This window comes from Ascaphus truei, chromosome 21 (assembly GCF_040206685.1).
Source record: "Ascaphus truei isolate aAscTru1 chromosome 21, aAscTru1.hap1, whole genome shotgun sequence".
Classification (NCBI taxonomy): Eukaryota; Metazoa; Chordata; class Amphibia; order Anura; family Ascaphidae; genus Ascaphus; species Ascaphus truei.
Genome location: NC_134503.1, coordinates 3,294,841 through 3,314,812, shown reverse-complemented (window position 1 = coordinate 3,314,812; position 19,972 = coordinate 3,294,841). Strand labels below are relative to the sequence as shown.

Here is a 19,972-nt window from a genome sequence, read left to right as displayed (position 1 = left end):
CATGTACACATCGTACCTACAAACAGCACGTGTGTACAGGGATACAGTGTCTGCCCGACATGTACACATCGTACCATCGTGTCTACAAACAGCACGTGTGTACAGGGATACAGCGTCTGCCCGACATGTACACATCGTACCATCGTGTCTACAAACAGCACGTGTGTACAGGGATACAGCGTCTGCCCGACATGTACACATCGTACCATCGTGTCTACAAACAGCACGTGTGTACAGGGATACAGCGTCTGCCCGACATGTACACATCGTCCCATCGTGTCTACAAACAGCACGTGTGTACAGGGATACAGCGTCTGCCCGACATGTACACATCGTCCCATCGTGTCTACAAACAGCACGTGTGTACAGGGATACAGCGTCTGCCCGACATGTACACATCGTACCATCGTGTCTACAAACAGCACGTGTGTACAGGGATACAGCGTCTGCCCGACATGTACACATCGTACCATCGTGTCTACAAACAGCACGTGTGTACAGGGATACAGCGTCTGTCCGACATGTACACATCGTACCATCGTGTCTACAAACAGCACGTGTGTACAGGGATACAGTGTCTGCCCGACATGTACACATCGTACCTACAAACAGCACGTGTGTACAGGGATACAGTGTCTGTCCGACATGTACACATCGTACCCGTGTCTACAAACAGCACGTGTGTACAGGGATACAGTGTCTGTCCGACATGTACACATCGTACCAGTGTACAAACACACCCCACACTATATACACACCCAACACGTATACATCGTAGCATCATACCAGAGTGTACAAACGCACCCCGCACTGTATACATCGTACCATCATACCAGTGTACAAACACACACACAACAGTACACATCATACCAGTGTACAAACACACACACACACACACACACACACACACACACACACACACACACAGTACCATCCTACCACAGTGTACGAACACACGCCCCACACTGTGTACAGACCCAACACGTACACATAATACCATCATATCACACTATATACACACCCAACAGTACACATCGTACCATCATACCACATTGTACAAACACACCCCACACTGTACACACAATGTGTACGTGTTGGGTGTGTATACAAACATACGCCATAGACAACACATACTTATGGGGACATTTAACCAACAGCAGCCATGACGCGTTTCGCATTCTCCCATCACGGAGATACTTCCCAACCCCTCAGTAACTAGAAGCCTCCTCCCAATTCCTCTCTTATTACAAGAGGTGCTCCAAGCTCTCCGGAAATCTCAGGGGATTGGAAAGCAAACGGAAAGAGCATCATGTTCAGACAGAATAACACGTAGCAGTGAGAGGTGGTGGTGTACGTGTCGGGGTACAGAAAGAATAACACGTAGCAGTGAGAGGTGGTGGTGTACGTGTCGGGGTACAGAAAGAATAACACGTAGCAGTGAGAGGTGGTGGTGTACGTGTCGGGGTACAGACAGAATAACAAGTAGCAGTGAGAGGTGGTGGTGTACGTGTCGGGGTACAGAAAGAATAACAAGTAGCAGTGAGAGGTGGTGGTGTACGTGTCGGGGTACAGAAAGAATAACAAGTAGCAGTGAGAGGGGGTGGTGTACGTGTCGGGGTACAGAAAGAATAACAAGTAGCAGTGAGAGGTGGTGGTGTACGTGTCGGGGTACAGAAAGAATAACACGTAGCAGTGAGAGGTGGTGGTGTACGTGTCGGGGTACAGACAGAATAACAAGTAGCAGTGAGAGGTGGTGGTGTACGTGTCGGGGTACAGAGAGAATAACACGTAGCAGTGAGAGGTGGTGGTGTACGTGTCGGGGTACAGAAAGAATAACACGTAGCAGTGAGAGGTGGTGGTGTACGTGTCGGGGTACAGACAGAATAACACGTAGCAGTGAGAGGTGGTGGTGTACGTGTCGGGGTACAGCAAGAATAACAAGTAGCAGTGAGAGGTGGTGGTGTACGTGTCGGGGTACAGAATACAGGGGCAGGTCTGCGTCTCACCTGGATCTCCTCCACATCAGCGCTCCACGCCCGGGCCTTGCAGAGCGCCTCCTTCAGGCACAGCGTGTTGGGCAGCTGCACTGGGATGTGGTCAGCTTCCCTTATGATCGCTTCTAGCATGGCCGGAGGGTGCTTCTGTCTGCAGGACGGAGAGGTCAAAGATGGTGAGGGGCAAGTTGACACGCGGCCACCCTCACCCGCGGCCACCCTCACCCGCGGCCACCCTCACGCCTTACCTGGCCTCCAGACACATCTGGGCCTTGTCCTCCCAGCGCAGTGCGATGGAGATTAGCTCCTGAAGCTCAGTTCGCGCCTTCTCCACAGCGGGGCTCTCCGCCACCTCCCCGGCTTCCTGCAGCAACGAGCGCATCTCCTGCAGCGTCCCATCCTGCCCGGTACCCAGCGCACCACGGACGCGCTGCAGCCACGCCCCCTGACGCAGCTGCTTCTCCAATTGCCCAGTCTCAGGCAGCTCTACAGCCAGAGCCCGGCACCGCTCCAACATACCCCGCAGCTGGGGGGCGCTATCCGGGAGAGACTGCAGGCACTTCCGCACCTCCTCCTGCAGGGACTCTGCATTCTCCTGCAGCCCCTGAGGAAAGCGGCAGAAGACGGGTGTGAGCGTGAGGGGGGGGGGGGGGGAGGGAAACACGAGGGGGAGCACAAGGGGGGAGAGCGCGAACGAATGGGTTTGTGTGAGCACAATGATGTTCGGCAAAAGGGGGGTGAGGGAGTGGGGGCGCTGTCGGGGACATGTCACCTGGAGTGAAGGCAGCTCTTGCAGGGCACAGGGCAGAGAGCGGATCCGATGCAGCAGCTTGTACAGACCGTCCAGAGAGATCACCGCAGCACCGCTCCTAATACGGAGAAAGAGGGTCAGTAAAAGAGAGGGGAGAGCAGAGGAGTCACACAGCCGTCCTGTTACACACCCTGCAGGCGTGGGGTCACACAGCCGTCCTGTTACACACCCTGCAGGCGTGGGGTCACACAGCCGTCCTGTTACACACCCTGCAGGCGTGGGGTCACACAGCCGTCCTGTTACACACCCTGCAGGCGTGGGGTCACACAGCCGTCCTGTTACACACCCTGCAGGCCTGAGGTCACACAGCCGTCCTGTTACACACCCTTCAGGCCTGGGGTCACACAGCCGTCCTGTTACACACCCTGCAGGCCTGGGGTCACACAGCCGTCCTGTTACACACCCTGCAGGCCTGGGGTCACACAGCCGTCCTGTTACACACCCTGCAGGCCTGGGGTCACACACCCTGCAGGCCTGGAGTCACACAGCCGTCCTGTTACAAACCCTGCAGGCCTGAGGTCACACAGCCGTCCTGTTACAAACCCTGCAGGCCTGATGTCACGCAGCCGTCCTGTTACACACCCTGCAGGCCTGATGTCACAAGGCCGTCCTGTTACACACCCTGCAGGCCTGGGGTCACACAGCCGTCCTGTTACACACCCTGCAGGCCTGGGGTCACACAGCCGTCCTGTTACACACCCTGCAGGCCTGGGGTCACACAGCCGTCCTGTTACACACCCTGCAGGCCTGAGGTCACGCAGCCGTCCTGTTACACACCCTGCAGGCGTGGGGTCACACAGCCGTCCTGTTACACACCCTGCAGGCCTGGGGTCACACAGCCGTCCTGTTACACACCCTGCAGGCCTGGGGTCACACAGCCGTCCTGTTACACACCCTGCAGGCCTGGGGCCACACAGCCGTCCTGTTACACACCCTGCAGGCGTGGGGTCACACAGCCGTCCTGTTACACACCCTGCAGGCGTGGGGTCACACAGCCGTCCTGTTACACACCCTGCAGGCGTGGGGTCACACAGCCGTCCTGTTACACACCCTGCAGGCCTGGAGTCACACAGCCGTCCTGTTACACACCCTGCAGGCGTGGGGTCACACAGCCGTCCTGTTACACACCCTGCAGGCCTGGGGTCACACAGCCGTCCTGTTACACACCCTTCAGGCCTGGGGTCACACAGCCGTCCTGTTACACACCCTGCAGGCGTGGGGTCACACAGCCGTCCTGTTACACACCCTTCAGGCCTGGGGTCACACAGCCGTCCTGTTACACACCCTGCAGGCGTGGGGTCACACAGCCGTCCTGTTACACACCCTGCAGGCCTGGGGTCACACAGCCGTCCTGTTACACACACTGCAGGCCTGGGGTCACACAGCCGTCCTGTTACACACCCTTCAGGCCTGGGGTCACACAGCCGTCCTGTTACACACCCTGCAGGCGTGGGGTCACACAGCCGTCCTGTTACACACCCTGCAGGCCTGGGGTCACACAGCCGTCCTGTTACACACCCTGCAGGCCTGGGGTCACACAGCCGTCCTGTTACACACCCTGCAGGCGTGGGGCCACACACCCTGCAGGCCTGGAGTCACACAGCCGTCCTGTTACACACCCTGCAGGCGTGGGGTCACACAGCCGTCCTGTTACACACCCTGCAGGCCTGGGGTCACACAGCCGTCCTGTTACACACCCTGCAGGCCTGGGGTCACACAGCCGTCCTGTTACACACCCTGCAGGCCTGGGGCCACACAGCCGTCCTGTTACACACCCTGCAGGCGTGGGGTCACACAGCCGTCCTGTTACACACCCTGCAGGCGTGGGGTCACACAGCCGTCCTGTTACACACCCTGCAGGCGTGGGGTCACACAGCCGTCCTGTTACACACCCTGCAGGCCTGGAGTCACACAGCCGTCCTGTTACACACCCTGCAGGCGTGGGGTCACACAGCCGTCCTGTTACACACCCTGCAGGCCTGGGGTCACACAGCCGTCCTGTTACACACCCTGCAGGCCTGGGGTCACACAGCCGTCCTGTTACACACCCTGCAGGCGTGGGGCCACACACCCTGCAGGCCTGGAGTCACACAGCCGTCCTGTTACACACCCTGCAGGCGTGGGGTCACACAGCCGTCCTGTTACACACCCTGCAGGCCTGGGGTCACACAGCCGTCCTGTTACACACCCTGCAGGCCTGGGGTCACACAGCCGTCCTGTTACACACCCTGCAGGCCTGGGGCCACACAGCCGTCCTGTTACACACCCTGCAGGCGTGGGGTCACACAGCCGTCCTGTTACACACCCTGCAGGCGTGGGGTCACACAGCCGTCCTGTTACACACCCTGCAGGCGTGGGGTCACACAGCCGTCCTGTTACACACCCTGCAGGCCTGGAGTCACACAGCCGTCCTGTTACACACCCTGCAGGCGTGGGGTCACACAGCCGTCCTGTTACACACCCTGCAGGCCTGGGGTCACACAGCCGTCCTGTTACACACCCTTCAGGCCTGGGGTCACACAGCCGTCCTGTTACACACCCTGCAGGCGTGGGGTCACACAGCCGTCCTGTTACACACCCTTCAGGCCTGGGGTCACACAGCCGTCCTGTTACACACCCTGCAGGCGTGGGGTCACACAGCCGTCCTGTTACACACCCTGCAGGCCTGGGGTCACACAGCCGTCCTGTTACACACACTGCAGGCCTGGGGTCACACAGCCGTCCTGTTACACACCCTTCAGGCCTGGGGTCACACAGCCGTCCTGTTACACACCCTGCAGGCGTGGGGTCACACAGCCGTCCTGTTACACACCCTGCAGGCCTGGGGTCACACAGCCGTCCTGTTACACACCCTGCAGGCCTGGGGTCACACAGCCGTCCTGTTACACACCCTGCAGGCGTGGGGCCACACACCCTGCAGGCCTGGAGTCACACAGCCGTCCTGTTACACACCCTGCAGGCGTGGGGTCACACAGCCGTCCTGTTACACACCCTGCAGGCCTGGGGTCACACAGCCGTCCTGTTACACACCCTGCAGGCGTGGGGCCACACAGCCGTCCTGTTACACACCCTTCAGGCCTGGGGTCACACAGCCGTCCTGTTACACACCCTGCAGGCGTGGGGCCACACAGCCGTCCTGTTACACACCCTGCAGGCCTGGGGTCACACAGCCGTCCTGTTACACACCCTGCAGGCCTGAGGTCACACAGCCGTCCTGTTACACACCCTGCAGGCCTGAGGTCACACAGCCGTCCTGTTACACACTCTGCAGGCGTGGGGTCACACAGCCGTCCTGTTACACACTCTGCAGGCGTGGGGTCACACAGCCGTCCTGTTACACACACTGCAGGCCTGGGGTCACACAGCCGTCCTGTTACACACCCTGCAGGCGTGGGGTCACACAGCCGTCCTGTTACACACCCTGCAGGCCTGGGGTCACACAGCCGTCCTGTTACACACCCTGCAGGCCTGGGGTCACACAGCCGTCCTGTAACAAACCCTGCAGGCCTGAGGTCACACAGCCGTCCTGTTACACACCCTGCAGGCGTGGGGCCACACAGCCGTCCTGTTACACACCCTGCAGGCGTGGGGTCACACAGCCGTCCTGTTACACACCCTGCAGGCCTGGGGTCACACAGCCGTCCTGTTACACACCCTGCAGGCCTGGGGTCACACAGCCGTCCTGTTACACACCCTGCAGGCGTGGGGCCACACAGCCGTCCTGTTACACACCCTGCAGGCCTGGGGTCACACAGCCGTCCTGTTACACACCCTGCAGGCGTGGGGTCACACAGCCGTCCTGTTACACACCCTGCAGGCCTGGGGTCACACAGCCGTCCTGTTACACACTGCAGGCCTGAGGTCACACAGCCGTCCTGTTACACACCCTGCAGGCCTGGGGTCACACAGCCGTCCTGTTACACACCCTGCAGGCCTGGGGTCACACAGCCGTCCTGTTACACACCCTGCAGGCCTGGGGTCACACAGCCGTCCTGTCACACACCCTGCAGGCCTGGGGTCACACAGCCGTCCTGTTACACACACTGCAGGCGTGGGGTCACACAGCCGTCCTGTTACACACCCTGCAGGCGTGGGGTCACACAGCCGTCCTGTTACACACCCTGCAGGCCTGGGGTCACACAGCCGTCCTGTTACACACCCTGCAGGCCTGAGGTCACACAGCCGTCCTGTTACACACTCTGCAGGCGTGGGGTCACACAGCCGTCCTGTCACACACCCTGCAGGCGTGGGGTCACAAAGCCGTCCTGTTACACACCCTGCAGGCCTGGGGCCACACAGCCGTCCTGTTACACACCCTGCAGGCCTGAGGTCACACAGCCGTCCTGTTACACACTCTGCAGGCGTGGGGTCACACAGCCGTCCTGTCACACACCCTGCAGGCGTGGGGTCACAAAGCCGTCCTGTTACACACCCTGCAGGCGTGGGGTCACACAGCCGTCCTGTTACACACCCTGCAGGCCTGGGGTCACAGCCGTCCTGTTACACACCCTGCAGGCCTGGGGTCACACAGCCGTCCTGTTACACACCCTACAGGCGTGGGGTCACACAGCCGTCCTGTTACACACCCTGCAGGCCTGGGGCCACACAGCCGTCCTGTTACACACCCTGCAGGCGTGGGGTCACACAGCCGTCCTGTTACACACCCTGCAGGCCTGGGGTCACACAGCCGTCCTGTTACACACCCTGCAGGCCTGGGGTCACACAGCCGTCCTGTTACACACACTGCAGGCCTGAGGTCACACAGCCGTCCTGTTACACACCCTGCAGGCGTGGGGCCACACAGCCGTCCTGTTACACACCCTGCAGGCCTGGGGTCACACAGCCGTCCTGTTACACACCCTGCAGGCCTGGGGTCACACAGCCGTCCTGTTACACACACTGCAGGCCTGAGGTCACACAGCCGTCCTGTTACACACCCTGCAGGCGTGGGGTCACACAGCCGTCCTGTCACACACCCTGCAGGCGTGGGGTCACACAGCCGTCCTGTCACACACCCTGCAGGCGTGGGGTCACACAGTCTCCGGGCCTCGCTCGTGCAGGACTCGGTCTCTTTGATGGCGCGCTTTAATAACTGCAGCAGCCCATGGTCTAGGAATTTCTTCTCCGAGGCCTCGTCATCCAGAGCCTGCAGCTCCTCCAGCCCTGAGGGCAGAATGGGCACCATTATTATGGTGCAGAACGGAAAGAGGGTGGGAGGGGGGGGGGGGGAGGTAGATGGGAGGGGGCATTACTGCTATGAAAGGAAACCGCAGGAAGCAGTTATATTACTGTAGGGGCAGAGTCGGGCAACAGTTCACTCCTCACCTTTCTTCTTCTCAACCCCCACTTCCAACGCCTGGCGGACTTTGCAGGCCCAGCCATCAATGGACTCGGCCCGGCCCTTCAGCTTGTGTAACATGGCTGGCAGCTCGTCCAGAGTGTAGCGATACCTGAGAACGGGGGCACACCGTCAGCCCGGGCACTGCTGAGCGCCAGCTTATACCACAGCTGTGTGATGTGTATGATTTAATAGAGGGCAGGACCAGTGCCAGCGTGTCAGGGCATGTGCCGTGTCTGGGGTATTAGTGGGCATGTGCCATTCCTCACCTGAGATACTGACGAGCTGGTGGGCACTGGCATAAGTCCTCAATGTGGTACAGACACACCAGGCCTTGTGGGCAGTCATAGCATGCCAGGGCGGACAGGAAGCAGGTGGTTTTGCACTTCTGACACTGCCTCTCGTCGTCGGGGAGCAGTTCGAAGGCCTCTCGCTCGGCCTCTGTGATACCCATCTCCAACAGCGCCTTGCGTAACCGGCGCTCCTCCTGCACCAGCAAGAACATCTCCTTGTGCACCGCTGCGGCCAGGGTCATATCGAGCCTCTCGGGGCAGGCCGCCATCTTGCACATCAGCTCCTCATGCGAGAAGACGCAGTATCGGCGTAGCCGGCGGTAATGCTCAATGCATTTCCTGCCCGCGGTGAGCTGGGAACACGGGGGAGACATGGGATGGGACATGTCAGCACTCAAAAGATTCATGGGGGATGGATTTTAAACCGGATCTGCAGAAGACTGAATTAAAGTCTACGGGCAGAAGGATAAGGTGTGTGTGCTCGATTCACTTCAGTCGCGTAACGTTGGCCTGTATAAACTTTACTTAAACACCGCGCTCCCTGCAGCGCCGATGCAATAAAGGTTAAGAATATTCTTCCTTTCTCTAAGCAGACCGAAACAAAAAGGTGGGTGCATTAATAACGCCAAGATCGTTCCCAACGCGCAGCTCACAATATCGTTCCCCCAACGCGCAGCTCGCAATATCATTCCCCCAACATCGTTCCCCCAACGCGCAGCTCGCAATATCTTCCCCCAACGCGCAGCTCACAATATCGTTCCCCCAACGCGCAGCTCGCAATATCATTCCCCCAACATCGTTCCCCCAACGCGCAGCTCGCAATATCTTCCCCCAACGCGCAGCTCGCAATATCGTTCCCCCAACGCGCAGCTCGCAATATCGTTCCCCCAACGCGCATCCCGCAATATCGTTCCCAACGCTCAGCTCGCAATATCGTTCCCAACGCGCAGCTCGCAATATCGTTCCCAACGCGCAGCTCGCAATATCGTTCCCAACGCGCAGCTCGCAATATCTTCCCCCAACGCGCAGCTCGCAATATCGTTCCCCCACCGCGCAGCTCGCAATATCTTCCCCCAACGCGCAGCTCGCAATATCGTTCCCCCAACGCGCAGCTCGCAATATCGTTCCCCCAACGCGCATCCCGCAATATCGTTCCCAACGCTCAGCTCGCAATATCGTTCCCAACGCGCAGCTCGCAATATCGTTCCCAACTCGCAGCTCGCAATATCGTTCCCAACGCGCAGCTCGCAATATCGTTCCAACGCGCAGCTCGCAATATCGTTCCCAACGCGCAGCTCGCAATATCGTTCCCAACGCGCAGCTCGCAATATCGTTCCCACAACGCGCAGCTCGCAATATCGTTCCCCCAACGCGCAGCTCGCAATATCGTTCCCAAGACATACTGATGTATATACTGTATACATAGACATACAGATGTGTATATATACGGCTACCTATGGCTTCCTGGCAAACACAGCACACATTACAGCAGGGACGCGGTGTGCAGGTCGGTGAAAGCGCCTTTTCTATAAACACGTGGCACATATTACTTATTTTTCCAAAACAGAAAAGCTGCCGTGGGCTTCACGAGCAAACGTGTGATCGGGCAAACGCTGAACCCCAGGGAGAAGGGACATTGGGCGCCATCTTTGCACCAAAGCAAGTGTGGGGTTACGGTGGGTGTGGCAGATTGCCGGCCACTCACCCAGTCAGCGGTGCAGAAGTTGACGGCCTCGGCGAAGTTGTAGCCCTGGTTGAAGCCGCTGTGATACGCGCGTGGAAATGTGATGACGAATTCTCCTGCGCACTGATTGGTGCGCACCACCTATGGAAGAAGAGGGAGGCGAGGGCGTGTGAGGTGGGCGAGGAAAGGCGAGGCGGGCGGAGGGCGTGAGGCGGAAGAAAAGGGAGGCGAGGGCGTGAGGCGGGCGAGGTCGGGAGGGCGAACCAGGGGTGTGTAATCGGGCGCTCTTCTACCAGTTTCAAATATAAAGTGCTAGTGCATCAATATTTACTGTAATACATATGGTGAATCAATAAAATATACTGTGTAAAGTGAGATAGATTATATATATATATAGAGATAGATATATATGGTGAACCAAGTGAACAATTAATAAAATAGTGATCAAGTGTGTCTAATACATAAATCACCACCCAATGTGAATAATATATTAATTGTAAAGCAGCTGAAACACAACCCTTTATAGACAGAGTCTATATCTTATATACAGTGGGGAAGGCGGAGGAGGGGAGCGGCAAGGAAGGCGGAGGAAGGGAGCGGCAAGGAAGGCGGAGGAGTGGGGGGGGCAGGAGGAGCAGGACAGGTGGGTACACAGAGCACGGCACCTCTGGGAAATATTACTGAGCGGGGGCTTGTCAGGCAGACACAGTTCTGGCCAACACCCCGTGTGACATCAGACAAACAGGCTATAATACAGGCAGCATGGGACATCACAGTGACAGGGAGCACTGACCGGCACCCCGTGTGACATGAGGATGTTGGGGTTCATGAGGGTGACCAGTTGATGCAGGAGGTCAGGCTGGCTTTCAAAAAGCTCCGGGGTCAGCTTCTTCATCACCTCCTCCAGCTGCTCCGCTGAAGCAGACGGCACCCCGTACCAAGTCTTGGGCTCCCCCCTGTGCAGCACGTGTTGTGGGAACAGAGGGGAGAACACGTGTGTGCAGTGGGAACAGAGGGGAGAACACGTGTGTGCAGTGGGAACAGAGGGGAGAACACGTGTGTGCAGTGGGAACAGAGGGGAGAACACGTGTGTGCAGTGGGAACAGAGGGGAGAACACGTGTGTGCAGATCAGACTGCACATACTACTCTGTGCATGAAGCTCCATTGATACCGGTATGCGAGTGTGAATATGCACACACGTGTGTGTGCGTGCGTGCATGTGTGCATATTTTCTAAGGGTGGGCACACACAGTTGTGTCTTGGCTCTAAAAATAAATAAATTGCTTTATGGTTACAAATAAATATGGGTTTAATTTTTACCAAAACCGGATTTGTTCGGTTTTGGATTTTTACCAAAATTATGGGGGGAAAGAAATCCTAAATAAGCAGGAAAATAGGAACAGAATAAAGCCGGAAGATGCCTTAAAGCCCAAAGCACTCACATTGCAAAGTAAAATAATGACGCAGAAAAACGTCAAGTAATAAAGGTCTGGGGAGAACCACCTTGGCCCGGAGTTACAGTTACACGCGTGTGCATGTATATATCTCCATACAAATGCGGGCACATATATGTATAACTATGGATGCGCGTCTATATAAGGGAGTGTGTGTGCATATCCATGTCTGTATGTGAAAGCACACTTGCATATACAAATAAGTTATAATGCTTGTGTGCATGCGTTTATATGTGCGTGTGTATATACACGTGTGTATGGGTGTGCGTGTGTATATACACGTGTGGGGGTGCGTATACGTGCGTGTGGGGGTTGTGGGGGTATATACGTGGGTGCGTGTGTGTATACACACGTGTGTGACACTGACCAGTGCAGGTAGTTGATGGAATAGCTCCAGTGGTCCTCGATGTGCCAGCAGAAGGCGGAGAAGACCATGCCCACATACAGCCAGGGCACCTTCATGCCGGAGATGTCGGCGTTGATGTGACACAGCACAGACTGCTCCAGCACCGGCATCACATTCAGATTCCAGCCACTGGTGGCGTACGCCTGAGGGACAGACACGCAGCCCGCGTGAGGGACAGACTCGCAGCCCGCGTGAGGGACAGACACGCAGCCCGCGTGAGGGACACACGGAAGGAGAGGTGGGGACTGACACGTGGAGACGGGGGGCGGGGGAGCGGAAACAGACACCACACAGGAGGAGAGGCGAGGGGGGGGGGCAGACACAGATACACACAAGAGATGGGGGCGGGGAAGAAAGATACACAGGAGGAGGAGGGGGGGGAGACAGATACACACAGGAGGAGGAGGAGGAGGGGGAGACAGATACACATGAGGAGATGGGGGGGGAGACAGATACACAGGAGGGGGAGAGGGGGAGACAGATACACAGGAGGAGGGGGGAGACAGATACACAGGAGGAGGGGGGGAGACAGATACACAGGAGGAGGGAGGGGGGGAGACAGATACACAGGAGGAGGGGGAGGGGGGAGACAGATACACAGGAGGAGGAGGGGGGGAGACAGATACACAGGAGGAGGGGGAGGGGGGAGACAGATACACATACACAGGAGGAGGAGGGGGGAGACAGATACACATACACAGGAGGAGGAGGGGGGGGAGACAGATATACAGGAGGAGGAGGGGGGGAGACAGATACACACGAGGAGGAGGGGGGGAGACAGATACACACGAGGAGGAGGGGGGAGACAGATACACATACACAGGAGGAGGAGGGGGGGGAGACAGATATACAGGAGGAGGAGGGGGGGAGACAGATACACACGAGGAGGAGGGGGGGAGACAGATACACACGAGGAGGAGGGGGGAGACAGATACACATACACAGGAGGAGGAGGGGGGGGGAGACAGATATACAGGAGGAGGAGGGGGGGAGACAGATACACAGGAGGAGAGATGGGGGAGGAGAGATGGGGGAGGAGAGATGGGGGAGGAGAGATGGGGGAGGAGAGATGGGGGAGGAGAGATGGGGGAGGAGAGATGGGGGAGGAGAGATGGGGTGGGGGGTTGGGGGAGGAGAGATGGGGTGGGGGGTTTGGGGAGGAGAGATGGGGTGGGGGGTTGGGGGAGGAGAGATGGGGTGGGGGGTTGGGGGAAAAGAGATGGGGTGGGGGGTTGGGGGAGGAGAGATGGGGTGGGGGGTTGGGGGAGGAGAGATGGGGTGGGGGGTTGGGGGAGGAGTGCACTCACTTGTTCCTCAGGGGATAGGTCACTTTTCCCATCCATCATGGGGAAGCCGCTCCCAAACTCCTTGGAGTGAATGTCCGCTCCGTACTGCACCGTCACATCCTCCTCTATACTGTTTACCAGCCGCCAGAACTCCTTCTCCACCAGCTCTGTGGGCACCATCTGGGGAGCCAGCAGCACAGGGACACAGTGACACAGTGACACAGTGACACAGTGACACAGTGACACAGTGACACAGTGACACAGTGACACAGTGACACAGTGACACAGTGACACGTGAGCCAAAAGCACACACTCACGTGCACAGGCATATTGAAGTAATCCGCTTTGAAAGAGTCCGCCATCTCCCCGAAGCTCTGCAGCGTGTACTCCCGCGTCGCCTGCTCAAACCCGAACGCTTCAGGCGGGCGCTTACACTCCTGCGGGGGGGAGGGGGGAGGGAGAGAGGATTCAGGGTTAGGGGAGGCGCTCACACTTACTCTCACTTACTCCTGGGGGGCTGCTACTCACCGCCATGACACACTTAGGGCAGTGCCAGATACCCCGGGGGGGCTCGGGGAGAGGGGGGCAGCAGGCAGAAAATGTGGTAGTTATCGTCACAGCCGTCGCACAGCAACAAGCGCTCATCATCATCGCCACGGGAACAGATCCGACATACGTAGGAGTCCACCTTAAACAGGAAGAGCAGCGTGACGGGAGGGCGGGCGAGCGCGAGGGGGGGGGCAGAGAGACAGAGAGCAGGGTGGGGGGCAGGGGGACAGAGAGAGAGAGAGCAGGGTGGGGGGCAGGGGGACAGAGAGAGGGGGAAAACTCCTGGTGTGTGACAGATACAGAGAGGAACATGGGGATGGAGAACGGAGGGGGTTACGGACTCACAAACTGGGTGCTGCTGCTCTGATTCCTGCGCAGACGCATGGTCATCTTGGTGCACGGCTCCGGGCTCAGGGCGCGCTCCTGCTTTACCTGCGGAGGAACGTCCCCCGGCTCTGCCCGTCCATCCACGCCAGCCTCTTCCTTCACCACGAGCGTGGGGGGACACTCTGGGACATCATTCTCTGGGGGAGGGGAAGGAGAAGAGCAGTGGATTATAATCTGATGGGAGGGGAGAGCAGTGGATTATAATCTGATGGGAGGGGGGAGAGCAGTGGATTATAATCTGATGGGAGGGGGAGAGCAGTGGATTATAATCTGATGGGAGGGGGAGAGCAGTGGATTATAATCTGATGGGAGGGGGAGAGCAGTGGATTATAATCTGATGGGAGGGGGAGAGCAGTGGATTATAATCTGATGGGAGGGGGAGAGCAGTGGATTATAATCTGATGGGAGGGGGGAGAGCAGTGGATTATAATCTGATGGGAGGGGGAGAGCAGTGGATTATAATCTGATGGGAGGGGGAGAGCAGTGGATTATAATCTGATGGGAGGGGGAGAGCAGTGGATTATAATCTGATGGGAGGGGGGGAGAGCAGTGGATTATAATCTGATGGGAGGGGGAGAGCAGTGGATTACACCCCTCTGTGCCTCTCCATAACCAGGTGAGGCGACCGCCCCTGTAGCTCCCTCCTCACCTTTCTTACGCAGGTTCTTGTCCTTTGCCATCAGGCCCAAACCCATCATTTTGGGGCCCGCACCGTAAATCTGAAGCTTCTTCAGCTCCGGGTTCTTCTCTATGTCTTCCTCAGTGGGCTCCGGCTTAGTGAGAGGGAGAGAGCACAGATTAGCGTGAGAAGCGAGGGCCGGATCTCAATCGACTGATCAGTCGAGAGAGCGACATGGTGACCAGACGAGGGGTGAACGCTCCGGGCGGGGAAGAACCACGACTACCCACGTTAAGGTGCTGTGAGAGAGAGACTCGTGGCAGGGAGACGCACTACAGTAACCCAGGGGATACACCGTTTTGTTTGGTGATAGAGGCATTCCCAGGGTGAAGGGTTCTCAGGTGACCGGAAGCGAGAGGCCATATATCTACCCCAGCCTTATTACCCTGTGCTCCCCTTGCTGGAAAACATTTGCTCCGCGACTCCCTAATGAATAAATCTTATCGCCGACTCAGACTCTCGCTAACAGCCAATTCCAGGCAGTATAGTGTCCTTAGCTCGTGGGGGGGGGGGGGGACAGGCTTAATAATCCCCCAAACTGGTCCTCAGTGTGCAGACAGCATGGGGGGCATAGCTGTGCCTGCGGGAGCTTCCAAAGTCACGCCCCACAATGCCTTGCTGCTGTGGATGCAAAGCATTGTGGGGAGTGACTTTGGACCCTCCTCCTGTAATTGATAGCTATACCCCGTATGCCAATATGCAATTTGGGGCGTTCTTACGTGCAAAGTCCCCCCACGGGCTCAGGACCCCCTATCCCGCCTGAGATCTAACATTACAGATTTGTTTTGGAGAAACCCTTGAAGACGCCCCTGTCCCCACGGACCCCCTGTCCCCACGGACCCCCTGTCCCCACGGACCCCCTGTCCCCACGCTGGGATCACTGCCCTAGAATGTATACAAAGTGAAGATGCTGGGAGGACAGTGAGGGGCATCCATATTTAAAGGGTGTAGATGTTACGGGGCGATAGTAACACAAACACACAGCGCTATATACCCAGGGTGGAGAGGTTTCAGGGGGCAGTGGGGAGCTGTGGGAGGCGGGATCTGAGCTGTCAGGATCCTGCATGAAATGACAAGAACATGGAAAGAAGGTGAGAGGCCGCAGTGTCTGGAGGCCAGCCTCCCCTGTGCACACACACACCCCCCTCCCACAGCCTCCCCTGTGCACACCCCCCCCCCCTCCCACAGCCTCCCCTGTGCACACCCCCCCCCCCCCTCCCACAGCCTCCCCTGTGCACACACCCCCCCTCCCACAGCCTCCCCTGTGCACACCCCCCCCCCCTCCCACAGCCTCCCCTGTGCACAACCCCCCCCCCCTCCCACAGCCTCCCCTGTGCACATCCCCCCCCTCCCACAGCCTCCCAAACACACCGTGCTGAACTGAGAGACCGCAGTGTCTGGAAGCCAGCCTCCCCTGTGCACACACCCCCCTCCCACAGCCTCCCCTGTGCACACACCCCCCTCCCACAGCCTCTCAAACACACCGTGCTGAACTGAGAGACCGCAGTGTCTGGAGGCCAGCCTCCCCTGTGCACACACCCCCCTCCCACAGCCTCCCAAACACACTGTGCTGAACTGAGAGACCGCAGTGTCTGGAGGCCAGCCTCCCCTGTGCACACCCCCCCCCCCTCCTCCCTCAGTCTCCCAAACACACCGTGCTGAACTGAGAGACCGCAGTGTCTGGAGGCCAGCCTCCCCTGTGCACACACCCCCCTCCCACAGCCTCCCAAACACACCATGCTGAACTGAGAGACCGCAGTGTCTGGAGGCCAGCCTCCCCTGTGCACACACCCCCCTCCCACAGCCTCCCAAACACACCGTGCTGAACTGAGAGACCGCAGTGTCTGGAGGCCAGCCTCCCCTGTGCACCCCCCCCCCCCCCCCCTCCTCCCACAGTCTCCCAAACACACCGTGCTGAACTGAGAGACCGCAGTGTCTGGAGGCCAGCCTCCCCTGTGCACACACCCCCACCCCACCTCCTCCCACAGCCTCCCAAACACACCGTGCTGAACTGAGAGACCGCAGTGTCTGGAGGCCAGCCTCCCGTGCACACACCCCCCTCCCACAGCCTCCCAAACACACCATGCTGAACTGAGAGACCGCAGTGTCTGGAGGCCAGCCTCCCCTGTGCACCCCCCCCCCCCCCTCCCACCCACAGCCTCCCAAACACACCGTGCTGAACTGCAGCAGTTACAGCCACTCAGACACACACCTGAGGGATATTAAGGAGGTCCCACTAACTGCAGCTAAGTTCGATAAGGAGGGAGGACGACTGATGTGGGGTAGCCCAGAGGTGCTCAACTACACTCCTCAAGCCGCTCCACGCACCCCCCCCCCCCACCCACTCCTGCAGGTTGTCAGGTTTTCAGGATATCCCTGCTTCAGCACAGGTGGCTCAATCACCTGTGCTGAAGCTGAGCACCACTGTGATAGACTAACATGATGATTTCCCTGGTGGAAAGTTACGTGGCAGGGAGCACAGGGCAGCGTGGGATAGGTGGGCACCGGGCAGCGTGGGATAGGTGGGCACCGGGCAGCGTGGGATGGGTGGGCACTGGGCAGCGTGGGATAGGTGGGCACTGGGCAGCGTGGGATAGGTGGGCACTGGGCAGCGTGGGATAGGTGGGCACTGGGCAGCGTGGGATAGGTGGGCACCGGGCAGCGTGGGATAGGTGGGCACTGGGCAGCGTGGGATAGGTGGGCACTGGGCAGCGTGGGATAGGTGGGCACTGGGCAGCGTGGGATGGGTGGGCACTGGGCAGCGTGGGATGGGTGGGCACTGGGCAGCGTGGGATGGGTGGGCACTGGGCAGCGTGGGATGGGTGGGCACTGGGCAGCGTGGGATAGGTGGGCACTGGGCAGCGTGGGATAGGTGGGCACCGGGCAGCGTGGGATGGGTGGGCACCGGGCAGCGTGGGATGGGTGGGCACCGGGCAGCGTGGGATGGGTGGGCACTGGGCAGCGTGGGATGGGTGGGCACTGGGCAGCGTGGGATAGGTGGGCACTGGGCAGCGTGGGATAGGTGGGCACCGGGCAGCGTGGGATAGGTGGGCACCGGGCAGCGTGGGATGGGTGGGCACTGGGCAGCGTGGGATGGGTGGGCACCGGGCAGCGTGGGATGGGTGGGCACTGGGCAGCGTGGGATGGGTGGGCACTGGGCAGCGTGGGATGGGTGGGCACCGGGCAGCGTGGGATGGGTGGGCACCGGGCAGCGTGGGATGGGTGGGCACTGGGCAGCGTGGGATGGGTGGGCACTGGGCAGCGTGGGATGGGTGGGCACTGGGCAGCGTGGGATGGGTGGGCACTGGGCAGCGTGGGATGGGTGGGCACTGGGCAGCGTGGGATGGGTGGGCACTGGGCAGCGTGGGATGGGTGGGCACTGGGCAGCGTGGGATAGGTGGGCACCGGGCAGCGTGGGATAGGTGGGCACCGGGCAGCGTGGGATAGGGGGGCACCGGGCAGCGTGGGATAGGGGGGGCACTGGGCAGCGTGGGATGGGTGGGCACTGGGCAGCGTGGGATAGGTGGGCACTGGGCAGCGTGGGATAGGTGGGCACCGGGCAGCGTGGGATAGGTGGGCACCGGGCATCGTGGGATAGGTGGGCACTGGGCAGCGTGGGATAGGTGGGCACCGGGCAGCGTGGGATAGGTGGGCACCGGGCAGCGTGGGATAGGTGGGCACCGGGCATCGTGGGATAGGTGGGCACCGGGCAGCGTGGGATAGGTGGGCACCGGGCAGCGTGGGATAGGCGGGCACTGGGCAGCGTGGGATAGGTGGGCACCGGGCAGCGTGGGATAGGTGGGCACCGGGCAGCGTGGGATAGGTGGGCACCGGGCAGCGTGGGATAGGCGGGCACTGGGCAGCGTGGGATAGGTGGGCACTGGGCAGCGTGGGATGGGTGGGCACTGGGCAGCGTGGGATGGGTGGGCACTGGGCAGCGTGGGATAGGTGGGCACCGGGCAGCGTGGGATAGGTGGGCACTGGGCAGCGTGGGATAGGTGGGCACCGGGCAGCGTGGGATAGGTGGGCACCGGGCAGCGTGGGATAGGTGGGCACCGGGCAGCGTGGGATAGGCGGGCACTGGGCAGCGTGGGATAGGCGGGCACTGGGCAGCGTGGGATGGGTGGGCACCGGGCAGCGTGGGATGGGTGGGCACCGGGCAGCGTGGGATGGGTGGGCACTGGGCAGCGTGGGATAGGTGGGCACTGGGCAGCGTGGGATAGGTGGGCACTGGGCAGCGTGGGATAGGTGGGCACTGGGCAGCGTGGGATAGGTGGGCACCGGGCAGCGTGGGATGGGTGGGCACTGGGCAGCGTGGGATAGGTGGGCACTGGGCAGCGTGGGATAGGTGGGCACCGGGCAGCGTGGGATAGGTGGGCACCGGGCAGCGTGGGATAGGTGGGCACCGGGCAGCGTGGGATGGGTGGGCACTGGGCAGCGTGGGATAGGTGGGCACTGGGCAGCGTGGGATGGGTGGGCACTGGGCAGCGTGGGATGGGTGGGCACCGGGCAGCGTGGGATAGGGGGGCACCGGGCAGCGTGGGATAGGTGGGCACCGGGCAGCGTGGGATAGGTGGGCACTGGACAGCGTGGGATAGGTGGGCACTGGGCAGCGTGGGATGGGTGGGCACTGGGCAGCGTGGGATGGGTGGGCACTGGGCAGCGTGGGATAGGTGGGCACTGGGCAGCGTGGGATAGGTGGGCACTGGGCAGCGTGGGATGGGTGGGCACTGGACAGCGTGGGATAGGTGGGCACTGGGCAGCGTGGGATGGGTGGGCACTGGGCAGCGTGGGATGGGTGGGCACTGGGCAGCGTGGGATAGGTGGGCACTGGGCAGCGTGGGATGGGTGGGCACTGGGCAGCGTGGGATGGGTGGGCACTGGGCAGCGTGGGATAGGTGGGCACTGGGCAGCGTGGGATAGGTGGGCACTGGGCAGCGTGGGATAGGTGGGCACTGGGCAGCGTGGGATAGGTGGGCACTGGGCAGCGTGGGATGGGTGGGCACTGGGCAGCGTGGGATAGGTGGGCACTGGGCAGCGTGGGATGGGTGGGCACTGGGCAGCGTGGGATGGGTGGGCACTGGGCAGCG

At 60.0% G+C, this 19,972-nt stretch overlaps 2 protein-coding genes across 2 annotated transcripts in view; one reads left to right on the top strand and one right to left on the bottom strand.

Annotated features, from left to right (window-relative positions):
• The window catches only part of RIBC1 (RIB43A domain with coiled-coils 1), a 538,781-nt gene that overhangs the window by 377,712 nt on the left and 141,097 nt on the right, over positions 1-19,972 (top strand). The window lies entirely within an intron of this gene.
• The window catches only part of KDM5C (lysine demethylase 5C), a 41,418-nt gene that overhangs the window by 11,514 nt on the left and 9,932 nt on the right, over positions 1-19,972 (bottom strand). Inside the window, 15 exon segments of the mRNA XM_075578469.1 lie at positions 2,007-2,145; positions 2,243-2,598; positions 2,767-2,863; positions 7,782-7,968; positions 8,131-8,255; positions 8,413-8,789; positions 10,142-10,261; positions 10,914-11,076; positions 11,943-12,124; positions 13,289-13,447; positions 13,585-13,704; positions 13,796-13,852; positions 13,854-13,955; positions 14,162-14,340; positions 14,853-14,976. Of these exon segments, the coding sequence (XP_075434584.1) occupies positions 2,007-2,145; positions 2,243-2,598; positions 2,767-2,863; positions 7,782-7,968; positions 8,131-8,255; positions 8,413-8,789; positions 10,142-10,261; positions 10,914-11,076; positions 11,943-12,124; positions 13,289-13,447; positions 13,585-13,704; positions 13,796-13,852; positions 13,854-13,955; positions 14,162-14,340; positions 14,853-14,976 (2,487 nt within the window).